The 14,079-nt window shown below is 52.5% G+C and overlaps 1 protein-coding gene across 1 annotated transcript; it reads right to left on the bottom strand.

Moving 5' to 3' along the window:
* Positions 1–325: 325 nt before the first annotated feature.
* Positions 326–661, bottom strand: BDP55DRAFT_643301 (uncharacterized protein). Its single transcript, XM_060573501.1, has one exon. It carries the CDS (start codon positions 633–635, stop codon positions 414–416), a length of 222 nt encoding a protein of 73 aa, XP_060436290.1. The 5' UTR covers positions 636–661; the 3' UTR covers positions 326–413.
* Between the last annotated feature and the right edge of the window lie 13,418 nt (positions 662–14,079).

The following is a 14,079-nucleotide window of genomic DNA, read 5'->3' as shown; positions in this document are numbered from 1 at the left end:
GTTCCAAGGGGAGGGGGCCGAAGTAAGTATGGGTTGTAGGGTGCTCTTAATGCAGCCATCAGTTCGCGTTCAGTCTTCTTCGCGTAGATACTTGCGATGATGGCGTACCATCCTGCTTCCGATTTCACGTCCCGATTCATATTGAGTTTTGACTTGTTCGCGCCTACCACTGCCTTCTTAATGCTGCCTTCTCAAGGGCTAAGTGCTCCCCCCCAGCAAATTGTAGTTTTCCAATCACCATCAAGACATATTCGGAATAACCCAATATAATTTTACTTCATCTTCGCCATCTCTTCTTTCAATTTTCTTTTTTGGCTATCGGATTTCCTGTCAAAATACACCTCCTCGTCGATTCTAACGATGGCATCTAGATATCTACCACGCCTTTCGATCCCATCCCTCCACCTGGTTCTCTAGACGGGATCATCCATGAATTCCTCACCCGGACCCTTGGATATCTCCATCACCCAGAACCCATGCCCAACACCTATACCCACCCACATCCCCCTCCCGATCCCATTACGCATCTCCAACTCTTTTCCCTCCAGGACGCCATACACGGCAATCATCTCGTCTCTTGCATACCACAGCAGAGCGAAAAAGAACAGTTGACACAACCAATGCCCCTGTCCCATCCCGATTCGTAGAGCCCTTCTGCAAGGCACGTCAAGGTTTCCCCCCCCCCCCCCCCCCCCCTCCCCCCCTCCCCTTGTTGAAGATCCTCACCGCCTCAATTGCCCCATCCGTTGATTTGCGTCCATTCTATCCTCCAGGCAAATCCTCCATCCACGCACCCCCCCTCTTCTCCCAACCAACTAACGTCATGGTAAGGCAAGGCACACGTAAAACGAAGGCAAAGCGAAACGGGCAATGCGATTACGATGAACGAAACCTTAACAACGGCTCCCCCCGCAAGACGTGTTTGCGTGCCAGGGTGTGGAATCTACGCCCTGTGAATCTTTCTGCCCAGTTCTTCCGATTTGATCGACTAGCTATCGCGATCGTCTTTCTGAATAGGAAGCCGCTCGTATCTTTCGTATAATAAGACGCCCTGCGAATACCACTCGGGAAGACGGTGGCACTCCTTTGGCCATTGTAGGAGCCACACTTCCCAATGAATCCCGGATTCCGTGTCTGGCTGCAGACGACATCTGCATGATTCGAAACCCGGATCAACGTGGTAACGAGCCTTCATCCACATGGAACAGTGTAACAAGCCTGGGACCGGGCAGCGTGATCATCTCAATATCTTGCGGTGGTAAATTGAGGCGGTGCTCATCGAAAGCAACGTCCGGACACGGTCGCGGTGGCATTACCGGGCAACATCCTCGATTCCGATTGCGTCCATCCCAGGGCCGAATACCATCTTCCAGGAAAGATGCCCTTGGAGCATCATCGAAATGTTGATATTTCCAATACAACTACGTCGTCCAATAAAGCATCCCACCGCTGCTGAGGGTTCTTAGTATCTTGATCGCAAGGAAGTGAAACATACCTCAAGTCTTTCTTGATTCTCGCAACTTGCTCGCCATCGCAGACTCCGAGTCCGAGTCCGCCATTCGGTATCCGACAAAAGTGACCGAAAAGACCGCGGCTGCGTCCCGTGCCCCATACAGTTTCTGCACCTGGACACTACATCTGCCACCTTGTACCCAATACCACAAGATGGTCTCAAATACCACATGACCCTCCCTTTCATCCCCCCTCGACTCTGCCCCGGATTCCCTCCCGAGTCAATCTCGAACGAGACCTCGGCGTTCCAGAATTCCCCTCTGACCATTCCATCTTCCTACGCCCCCTCCTCTTCACCTTCTTCATTGCCGGGGTGTAGCGTTCTGGATCAAGGGCCGCGCTGCCGCTGACCACCCGCCTTTGTCTCAGTGGCCTTTAGAATGTCGACACTGTCTTGGAAGGGATACCACGTGCATATCCGCCAGGCACATGACTACGCGTGCGCGCGCGCGTTTGTAAGCATGGGCACATTCTCTCTAGGATATCTGAAGAACCGCGCCGCTAGGAACAAAGATCTTCGGGACAGCCTGGTGCGGGTAAGCATCTCTTGCAGTATTGACCTTTTCCCATATTGTGTCTCGTTTCATCGTCTCTCCATAACATACACTTGGTACATAGACCAAGACCTATCGAGTGAGACAGGTCAGACTATAGCCCCGGCCTCGCCTGCGTCTTGCATTTTCGCAGGGAGTAGCAAGTGCGAGTGATCGAGAGATCCCCCATAAACGCAGAGGTCTTCTGTCGTCGTAAATAATTTGCGGGCGCGAATACAGGCATCGATAGCGACGAGGGCAAGGGTCAGGCGTCCAAAGGAACAACCGGTCTAGCCGCGTAAGAAGACTTTGCGCATCGGAGCCTACATCGATTATCTCCGCTCGTACTCGTCGACTTCCGCCTGCATGCTGCAATCTGCACCATCATCCTCGTGGAGTCTTGAAAGGGACACTGCTCCTATCTGAGAGGAGGGTTTCCGGTTCATCCAGGCGCCCGCCGTCGGCGAACGGCAATATCGACGTCGCATTTGCCGGGTCGATCATATCCGCCCACATGCAGGCCCTCCTATGCGGCTCCCCGTCGGTGAGCACCCACTAAGTTGAACACCAGCTCTGTTGAGTATCCCGGGTCGTCTACAGCGCGTCTCCCGTCAATCCCTGCCATGATCCTCTCCAGGAACCCATATTTGGGGTCGGGATATCCGCGGTGTGTTCGACAGCAACTCCAACCTGTGGGTAGATAGGGCGACCTCATTTCCCGTCATATGGTCCCTTGTACAACATGAGAAGTGCTTCGAAAACATCCTAAGGCCAGTTAATGACCAGTGCAATCAGTAAAGACCCTTGCGAATTGCCACAAGAATGTCGGTAAGTCGCCATCTCGAGTCCTGTGACCGGGACTATCGACTGTTGTATCACATCTCTGCGATACGAGAGGTCCGGCTCGAGGGACCAAAAAAAGATGGTTGACACGCCGCAGCAAAGAAAGAAAGCAACCCTTGGTACGACAGTTCCTTTTGCTTCACGATGACGTTACCGAATGAATGGTAGACGCGTGCAAGCGGCACGGGTCGCTCGCGGTCCGGTGCTATGTTACCGACACTCGTCGGTCTTGATCCAATACATTTTCCCGACGGAACTAGTGCATTGTGAGATAACCAGTTGCACCACGAGGTGCGAGTGGTGATGTCGCTTCTTTCGCACGTAAAATGAGATGGCAAAATGGCCTAGGCCCCATCGCTTCGCCAAAGGTCATCGTCATGACGCCTACATCCGGCGCTGCCGTACCAGTATCACGGAGAAAAAAGGGACCCCATACTGCGTCTCGATTGAAGTTCACGGTCGGTCTGAAAACAAAATAGTTTCCCTCGGAATGTTTCATTCTCGTCTTGAACGTCAAGTCTCTGATACGGAGCTTATGCGGTGGTCGCCCTGCCGCCTTACTGTGCGGAGTTCTAGAGCGACAAGCCGTTAGTCTGTCATTCAGCCCGACAATGTTTTGCCAGTCTCCGACTGAATGCCGCATCCTGTTCATGAGGCAATGAGGTGAACATCATTATGTCGATTGCGAAGAGATCCAGGCAATATCGAGAGCTCAGGATCCTGGTTCGCAAACTGTGTATTGAATTGATGGTGGGTTAGGCGGTCTGCTCCCCAAGTGCAAAGATTGATGTTCTGACCGGCTGAGCGTTGGCTGGTAAGGGTTACGGATAACTGCTTCTTAGCGGCTGCCTCACGCTTGCCTTTGTTCTCAGACGTCGTGTTCGCGACACTCGAGATGATGATCGCAAACCAAAGAGACCTCCTTGCCTCGTAAACTTAGGGAGGCCATTCAAAAGGGGGAAAGCAGTCTGGAAGCATGCTGCCGCCGTATGAGGAATAGTGTGATCTTGCCTTTGTCGTTCCTTTTGACCTTGCATGCCTAAGCGCACCCGAAGGCTGTAGTATGCTTCGATGGAAGGTGGGAAGATGCTGAAATAAAGGGCAACACGGAGAAAACGCTAGCTTTGGGGCCGGACGGGAGCGTTTAGTCGACTGGTTGTATGCTCGGAGTTGGCTGGACAGCGATGGGCGAAAGGACAATGTCGCGTGTCTGGTGAACCTTCCTAGCTGACTTGGTTCACCGTTCGCGCCATCATATGGTATATCCGTCTGTGCCGTCCGGGTGCCCATGGTTGTTGATGAGCGAAACCACAGGAACGCAGATCCAGAATGACTGCATTCTAGATACTACTGGAAGTCCTATTTCCAGCCGCGCCGGCCTGGTTTTGTCATGAAAAGGGTGTTCAGGAATCTGTTAGTTGCAGTTGCTGGGCTGCCGAAGATAAGGTAGCCGACTAGGCACTGGTCCTAACGCTCAGCATCTTCTGGAGATGAGGGGCGGAAAGCCTTGTGGATTTTCTTCATTTCTAAACGTCTCATTTCAATTGGTCGGGTATCGTGTATCTTCCAGAAACCGCCGTGCTGTGGCTTGACGGCTTTTCAGAAGCATTTGCCCGTCTCGTGTGCTGTGCGTTGCGACGATATATGCCTGCATCTTGACCAAGCTCAACTCGAAGCTGTAAGTGTCTGGCACTTTTCAGGGCGCTTATGCTTGGGATTGAAGGCTAGTGTGAATGAGATCTCAACAGAGACTCGGAGTTTCACTGCGACATCGGCCAGTTACTGGTGCTTACCGCTATACGGCGCAGTAGTATAATAGATTCTCAGTGCAACCGTCATCTAACTCCACATACTGATCTGCGGCGGCTTGCATCGTCATGTTGCGGAACCAAAACACTCGAGTTGTTGGGCGTGAACGACGAATAATCAGCCAATAGTAGAAGTTCGGTGTGTCTAAGCCCGCTGGAATAAGCAACCATGGTGCGCAGTGGACGATTGATTCGGCGGGATGAGCCGGTACCCAGTCGGATCTTTCTTTTCGGGGCCGGTATCGTTTCAATCAAGAGTTTGGATCACAGACAACATCAATCAAACAGGTCGATAGCGATGAGTTGCCAGCGCATGGATCAGGCCTCACCGGAGCAAGAAAGAGAACCGGGTTGTTGTTGCGGGGTTGATGGCGCCCGCAAAGTGCATCCATCGATCTGTGAATCAGAAGAGACGCCTTAGCAGAGTACAAGATCTCACGGTCGACTTGACCCTTGCGCTGTCAGAGTCCCCAGGTTCATCCGAAACATGACAAGATCGACGTTGGAGGGCCTTGTTGGTGAAGATCTCGCCATAACTGGCCAAAGTGGGAGCCCGTGCGAGATTCTAGCTGTCAATAGCATCAACTTGCCCGTATCTAAAGAACAGGCATTCGAGAAACAAGGGCAAAAGAGGGAATTGCAGTCCACTGTTTAGCGTTGAGCTTGTTTACCGTTTACTCGAAGAAACCCTAATAACTGTTTGGCGACCAAGCACCCCTCCTTTCTTTAGTTAACGGGTCGGTAGCATGGTGTCTCAGTTGATCAAGATGCGTTGTTGTCGGGCACAAAGAAATAGGCCCTGTTGGTTGTCGGCTTTGTAGATTAGGTGTGAAAGTCCTAATACGGAAATTGATGCTGTCTGTCTTTGGGCGACTGGGCAGCGTCTTGAAACAACTCTGCGCGCGCTAAAATTGGACGGCTTTGGATGCCTGATATCCGTACTCAACCCCACGTATTAACGCTACGCTCGAACGTTGAGGGCTGATACTTCAGAATAGCTCTAGCGTTGCTTGAAAAGGGACGAGGACACACCCCGGTGAGCCACGTCGTGACCCTTTGCTCCGAGTATGATGTCATCTCTTGTTGACTCGTTTCCGACAAGGGCCTAAGTGTCCCAAATTTCTAATCAGCAGCTTATGGAGGAAATGTTTGACGGGAAGGGTCCCGTTCTATTGGAAGGGCGAAGACCACGTCTGGCGCCGACATTTCTCCTTCGGCCGTGGCTGATATCTCTCAGCTCTGGTCGAGATGAGGATCACTTCCCTTTGCGGATGGTTATTGCTCCCCTTGTGGTGTATGAAGACGACATGCTAATCGGCAATTTTCGATACAACGGTCGCTATGACTGACTTGGTCGCCCGACGTCTAGGCGTCAGCTCTTTGGTGTCTTGTTTGAGTCGTGGGCCGTATTAATCCTCCAGCCACGAGTGGGGAATTTCCCCCAACTTCACCGTTCGGATGATGCTAACCCAACTCCGGTACCTGGGGGCCAATTGGAGCTCGTATACCGAAAGCGCGATAGGGTCGCAAAGAACGGTGAATCGCAACGAGCTTCTATGAGGACAGGGATGTCATCATATAAGATTTGCCGGGCTTGCTGGCTGTCTCGCTCCTCGGGAGATATCCGCGGGGCAATGGCACAAGACACTATTGAAGGCGATCGTCGCCGAATGTAGATGCCGGACCGCTGTCATCTTCAGCCTCACTTGCCCCAATTCTCCGATGTCTCTCTAGAGTGAGAAAAGGGACAGCATGATTCAGTGAGAAAGTTGAGAAGCGAGCTGGGCCACATTCCTGTTTTCTGCGTCTTGTCTTAGATAGTGTCAAATCTCGACTTCATCTAGCTTGCAGGCCTCTAATTCTGGTGCACGGTTCCAAGGGACACTGATATCCAAAATTTGAGGCTTTACGCAAGGGAAATTATGCTCTGCACTTTGTCATATCTTGTGGCATTGAAGAACTGAAGTGGGCATTCTCAGTCCTGGGGTATGGCGACAGCATGTTGGCTGAACGATCGACGCAATCGGCCGCCCGTTGGCGAGCTATTGCCATTTTGGGTTCTAATGGCCGCTGTGGCATTGTGACGTCGCACGGAGTCTGCAGATGCGGCTTGCAGAGATCAGGGAAGTGCGATGAGAGATCAATGGTGTCAAAGTCTCGGGTATGGTTGCTGTCTTCGCACTTGTTTATGCGTCTTAGACACTGGGTCTTTCGATTAGCGATTGACGGTTGAGCTTTGATCTGGCAGAGTAAGATCGAACAGCCTGTTGAGGGCAGTGTGTCTCATTGCCTCGAACCATTGTGGAGTTCTCGTCTTGGTCGGAGACACAAAGAGATATCTCGGCACATGGGTATCGTCGATCCGGCATCCGAATGTGGGCCTTGATGTGCTGAGGCCTGGGTTTTGGCGTTACTGCAACAACCTTGGCAGTGAGCCGGCTGCTTCAGTTGATCATGAGTATTCAAGACGACAGGCGTCCAATGAGTGGTGGAATAGGTCAACGAGCGACCCAAGATTCCCAACGGAGGTCCGAGAAAAGACAGGGGCCTCGAGATTGTGCATTAGGTCGAAGAGGTTGCGTAAGTACTCTGGGCAGTTAGCTGGCTTGACGCAGCATGAGATCCTGACAGCTGCGAAAACAAGTACAAGGCGGTAGAGCAGATGGCACGTAATCCTCGTCGGAGGCGCTGAGGGGAGTACTTGGCAGGTGAAGCGGCCGTGAGTTGGCTCTGTGTGTCTGGGTGCAGGCCTAGGCAGAAGCTGAGGGAAGCGGAATGCCGTGCGGTGCAATGCAAGGCAGGCTCAAGCTGATGCTCGTGCTGATGATGAAGGAGGCAATGTTGGCGATGGTGAAGCCGTTGGCGTTTGCCAATGAATGGCACTGATGGTGATGGTGGTTCCGGGAGGCGATGAGGGGAGCGTGTTGCTGCGGGTTGCACGGGTACAGAATGGTGCAGTTTCTGGGACGACGGCAGCTGCTTGTGTTTCGAAACATGGGATTCTAGAAATCGGGGAGAAGGACCACAGACGATGTTGGAGCAGCATTGATGGGAGCCAAAGGATGCCGAGTCGATCGAGGGTAGGTTGATTTACGATGTCAGGTTGCAGTGCCGTCGTGTCGGAGCATGGTCCGGGTGTGACGGGCTAGAAGGAAAAGGCAACCTCAGTCCCAAGGGCAAGGGACGTGGTAGTAGCCAAAGGAGCGCAAAGAGGCCTTGCGCAAGCGCACCTTACCGGACTCGACCAAGAAGGAGAGATACTCACGTTAGCGACTGCCTTAGTCCTCAGGACGGAAAGGTAGGAAGGCACCAAGGTGAGCGAGCCACGAGCGTGATGGGACAGGACTAAGGACGTGCCTGCCGTGCTTGCGTACCTACCTTTCTCACCTCAGGTTGTTCTGTGGTCGCTCCTACCCTGAGCTGGGAGAAAGTGGGGCGAATCCCCAGGACTCCTCCTCCTTATGGAAGGCAAGTCCACATTCGAGGGAGACGGAAAGCACAGCTGTCGTGTGGTGTTCCCTGCCGTTCCTGCCGTCCCCATCGCCCCGCCTCCTTCCTTGTGCTCCGTCTTTTCCCACGGCCGCGGTGTGCTTCCGTGCCGTGTCAAGTGGGTCTCGGCCATTTTCTCTGTGCAGCTGATTCCTAAGGCAACTCACCTTGACATTGTACATGGTCTTGCCTTGGGAAGCTACCTGCGACACCTTACTTATGTGAGCTTCTATTTTTTTCCCAACCTCTCGACGGAGTAAGGCATCTCGACATGTGCTCAAGGCATCAGCTCTGTGCTGTGCATGTCCTGAGATCAGCTAGAAAGAATACCATGCATGCCTTGGGTCCCAGATTCATGCTTGCACCAGAGCGATTTGTAGGCAGGTACTGGGATGCCCCGCTTCCTTGCTTCCTTTGCCTCCGACTTGGCCACACAATCAATCCATCTCCCAAGGATCCGATTCTGACTCGAACTTGCGTGGTGGGTGGCCTACCCGACTTACCAACACCACTTTGACCACAGCGGAATAAGACTGGAAATCGGCAAACTCACCTCATAACTTCTGTCACACAAAAGTCTAGAAGCGGCTCCTGGACACCTGGGAACTCTCTGTCCGTACCTTATCCGCGGAAAGAATAAGGCAAAGGTAAGGTAGACAGGTACTCACTTGTGAGCTCTGTGCGGGGTCCCGGGCCACTGGCCAGCAGTTTGACTGATGCAGTACGCTGCGAGAGTTTCGGCAGGCGGTAACGTGTCGATTGCCTCCTCCTGTTCGTCTCAGGAACTGCGGGAATTGCGTGTTCCCGTCAATCGTCGTGGTTAGACGCTGGTCCTCTGCGGCGCCCTGGGCGGCGGTGGCGGCCTCTGCGCGGCGATACTTCAGCCACCTTGGCTGACAGGAGGGACAGCAATCAATGCTGTCGAAGCAGCAGTGGTTCTGAATCGTTGCTTCATCCGAATTATCTTGGGTTCGAAGGAAGAGGAAAGCGGGATAGCGCCATGAAGTGCTGCCCAGAGGGCCCTAGGGGTGATGGAAAACTTAGGAACATAGTCTCAAAGAGGAAAGCAGAACGTGGAAACACAATGCGCCTTGGCTTCAGTGGCTTCGGACCACAACGGCCACAGCTATCATGAATAAGACGAGATTTGAGAAGAAAAAAAGTTGAAGATGGATGACGAGCACACTTCAGATCGGAAAGCGGAGAGAGGGCATTCAACCAAACTCTCCAGTGCAAGATGCTCATAGGATACGAAGAAATCTGAATCACGATAACGGGCCGTAAAATTGGCATCTCGCCAAGTGTGGACGCCACTTGGTGGGCGAGCTTCCCGTCTCTGATCATATCTGCTATCCGAAGCTTGAAGTCTTTGCTTTATCTCGGCCAATGTTCCGGTACATTGCATCTAACACGAATGGGACCGTTGCTAGCCAACCCTGCGATGTCTCTCCATGGGCCTCGTATTTTTTCAAGTACGTACATGCCTTGCTTGTCAAGTGAAGGAAGCAGCCTATACACACGAATAGTGCATCTTGTTCAAACAGTTATTCCTGGGACATGTGGACGTGTATGTGTGTTTGGTGACAAGTTGTCATGGTTTTGAATCTGAATCCAAATCTGAATCTGGAGCAAGACACAGAAAACAAACGCTTTGTTCGCAACCGTGGCTTTGCAGGAGTCAGTACTACTTTATTTCGCCTGTCAGGGAGACGGAAAAGAAAAGGAAATAGCATCTGGCGGCTGTTCTGTAGTCTCTCATTCGCACCCAAGGAGACCACATGCACCTGGAATACATGTGCATCAAAGGTCAGAAGCGTGCATGTTGCTTATATTGGAGACTGCTAGCATATTTGGTAAGGACTATGGCTATCAGTACGGTATCTAGAGTATGCACGTCAGGCATTGTTTTCTGGAGTCATAAGTGAGAGCGTTACCACATTGTTTGAATACCTGAGCTCGACGATCTCTTTTAATCAACCTGCCCGACCCGTAAGATACCTTAGATAGATACAGGTATGTGAAACCAAATGGTGTAAGCAAGGTGAATAAGTCTCGGTCAGGAAGCAAAAGAGTACGATTCGGAAGGGGAAGGCACAGGTAGGGAAACGATGAACCTCACGGAAGGCCCAGTTGCGGGTTACGTACTTCTCTCTGAGGTCCAAGCTTCTTCCCGCAGGACCAGGTAGGTACGTACTCGGCGAAAGGGGGCAGGGGGGCAAGGGCGAGGGGGGGGATCTCACCCCATCCGCACCGTTTACTCAGGGACCCCCTGCTCTTCAATCGCAGGGGTCTCCATTCCCCCTGCCCGTGTCGTGCATCGTTAGGCTCGTGGCCCCACTCTTCACTCCAGTTTGCTCTCACCTTTTTTTTTTTTTTTTTTTGAGAGTTGGAGAACCGGGGACGAGTGCGAGGTGGGAGGAGAATGTAAAGAAGACCCAAGTGACAGCAACAACAACCTGAAGCACCCAAGGTAGGTAGGTACCTAGTTCACTGACCAAGACAGAAACAGTGAAAGCTGGAAGGCAAGCAAGCGAGATATCGCGATGCTGCATGAGGCATGAGGCAAGTGGCACATTTACAGGACGTGTGGGCCAATATGAAGACGCTATCGGCGACTTAACGAGGGCGCATTGCAGCTGAAAAAGCTGCAGAATTACGGTGATCCAACGAAACAGTGAGACACAAACAGGAGGAGGACCTCGTAGTCGAGTCACATGGTCATAGAGAATGGAAGACACAGAGAGATTTCCTCGAAGCAAGGCGCCGAAGAACACCAACTACCTTACGCAATGTGAAGCGGCAGCGTTTCTGGGTCTTGTCGATTCGCCGCTTCTTCCTTTTCTTCTTGTTACACACTCATTACTTGCCGTACTTGGGGGATCTGATGTATGGCATCATAACAAAGGCAATGATTGTTGAAGAACAAACATCTACAGGGTACATACCTCTTCACCTTGAGGTAAGGAAGGTAAGCGAGTTGGTAGTTACTTTCGAAAGGAAAATCAACGGAAGACAGTCATAGTTGCCCAGGGGAGAGGGATGCGGTACTTGACACGAGGTACATGCTGGCACCGTCATCTTATCTAAGCCCACCGTCAACGTCCAATCATCTACCGTCGCCCGAGGTACCGTTCGCTGTTGTCATCTTTTTGCCCAGGCAAGGCCCTCCCATCTCCCATCCAGGCGCGGTTCACTTTCCCGTCACCCCATTCGCCCTCTTGAAAAAGGTACTTTGTCTTTTTCCACCTCACCCTCGTCACCTCCACTGGGTCTGGGACTTCACGCATCCAGATCTGACTCTGACATGCCACTTCACCTCAATTGCCCTCCGCCCTTCGGGTTTTTGCTTTCTTTCTTACTTGTTTTTTTTTTTCCTTTCCCCAGAAACATGGGTTCCTCTTAGCTCCTTTCCCGCCTCCAACCTCCACCTCCTTGACATCATGATCTCTCGCCCGTAATCCGTACCCGCGGCCCCCGCCAACCGCGTCTTTCAACTTTGCAGTCCGTCCCTGGCTCTCAAGTGTCCCTTGCCCTTCGTCTTTCCAAGCTCGTCCTCCCGCTCGCCCTTCTTCGTCTTCCTCGCACACACATTCGCCCTCGGACCAACGCCTGGCCTGTTCCAACAGGCCGAGCCAATCAGCCTCAACGTGCGAGCACTTCCGCCTGCCGTCGGTTGCCCGGCATACCTCACTACGAATAGGCCCAAGGGAAGTGCCCCATCCCTCTTTTTGTTGATTACAATCCCGTCTTTCGAGCCTTCGATTCTTCTCCCCGAAGCAACGTCCTCCCCTAAGGTTGGGCCTATCCTAATCCCTGCACATGGCTCGTTTGTTCCTATCTCAGTTGTCCACTCCACCAGCTTGGTTCGGACCCGGGTCTGATCGAGCTTACCGGATACCTTACTGCCCACAGATACGCCTGGACCCTTCTGGCCTTGCCCTGCCTTACCTCACCTTACCTTGCCTCGCCTTGCGTTGCCTGGCTGTAGTATCTTACCGTACCGTTCTATCTTCCGTGCTTGGGGAGCTTCACCTTCCACCAGCACCTAGAGAACTCAGTGTATCCATACGCACGCAGTAAGAATACCGTGTTTAGACATGGCATGCTGAGCATCATCCGCCTTAGCCCGCGTCATCACCCTCTACTCCCGCTTCCTTGTCCTGGTTGCTGTTTCTGACCATTTTGCTTTTTTCCACGCCAACTTGGAACGAACCGTTTACCACCGTCCCACCTCTTTGCCTTATCCTAGGGCAGGGTATCCTGTCCTCGACCGGGCCCCAGCTCGAGCTCACCAGCTCTAGATTCAGCACACACCACCACCATCACGGCAACCATCATGACCCTCATCAGCATCAGCCTTCACAACACGACACCAGAGCACAGCGCAGTTTCTGGGATATGCTTTTCAGCACAAACCAACAGATGCCGTCTCCTTCAACCCACCCTGCTCTCTGCCTCTTGGTCTGTCTAGTTGTCTGCCCACCAAGTGGATGGATGGTCATGGTTCCCCCCCATCATCCGTCCACCCAACCCTTGAAGTAAAGAACCCAGGGTCTCATTATGGGGAACTCCATATGAATTGATTGCCGGCAGCACTTGCGTTGTCTCCAGACTTCCGTGGGGAAGCTGGGGAGCTGGAAACGGCAACACCCAACGTCTATCATCAGTCAGGCAGAATATCCATCTGAATGAATTCGGTAGCTGCTCCCCTCTCTTCCCACATCGGCCCAAAGGGGTGCCACATACGTTGTCTGCATGCCCAGACGAGGCTTTATCAGGCCCAAACCGTCCAAGTCTATGCTTCGAATTGGCCTGGTTTGGTTCTCTCTGTTGTCTTTCGCTCTGCACCTGGCTGCCGGCTAGCTGCCGAATCCTCAACCTCCCCGGTCAGTTCACTTTGTCCAAGCGGTCGAGCGAGCTCTGGCCTGCTCAGGAGAGACTTATCCAATGCCCTTTGCACTTGAAGCCCAAGGGTCTTTGCGTGCGGGTGAGCCAACCCATGTCCACACCAATAGACGAGTCCAACGTATCAACTGGGCGTTTACATGGGCCGTTTTCTTTTTCCCTCAGACTGCCTCTCCGTCTACTCTCATTCTCACACTCACACCAGCAACAACAATACGTACAGGTACCTACGGGGGCACCTTATGCTCAGCCAGTCTCTCTCCTCTTATGAGTGTGTCTCTCTCTGCCTTCTCTCTCCCTCCAGGGTGGGTAATCAAATGTCGACCAAGGCCGGTCAACCTTTGCACCAATTTGTCCACGCCCTCTTTCATGACCACAGCCCCCAATGTACATGGTTATGTACAGTGTATAAGCCAATGGATAGCATATCTAAATCCGGCTCTCGCTTTTAATTGTCCAACGTCCGCTCCTTCTCATCCGTGTCGCATGCTTCTTGTTCTTACAAGCTCCTTCTCTCATCCCTTCCTACAGAAACACCCGGACTCTCACTCCATGCTCGTCCCTCTTGGACTCTGGGTTATGGCCGTGACCGTTTCCGTTCCTGTTTCGTAACCCCGTTTTTCTCTCATACTCGTTGCTGTCGACCTTGCAGTCGGCTAGACTCCGCTCGCTGCCTCCCTAAACATCGATCCGTGGCCCTCGGAGCTCTTCCCGCACTTCATCGCACTCTCACACGAAGCCTGAATAGAGCTTGCTAATCCTCCTTCGCCTTGTACCCACTCGCTCTCGATTGTCACACAGACATCTTACTTGCACCACCTACAGAACTCTAATAATTTCCGCCGTTGTCCAATTCTTTAATAGTGGCTTGCCCCTCCACCATCATTGCATTCACTGGACCTATACAGCTTGTTAGATCAAGATACCAAATCTCCTTCTTCTCACAGAGTAGTCTCAAGCAAACTCGGGAAAACTCACCTTAATCAACA

The sequence above is a fragment of the Colletotrichum godetiae genome (assembly GCF_030913485.1).
Source record: "Colletotrichum godetiae strain CBS 193.32 chromosome Unknown BDP55scaffold_2, whole genome shotgun sequence".
NCBI lineage: Eukaryota > Fungi > Ascomycota > Sordariomycetes > Glomerellales > Glomerellaceae > Colletotrichum > Colletotrichum godetiae.
The sequence above is the reverse complement of the archived record's forward strand: the minus strand, read 5'-3'. Positions and strand labels throughout refer to the sequence as shown.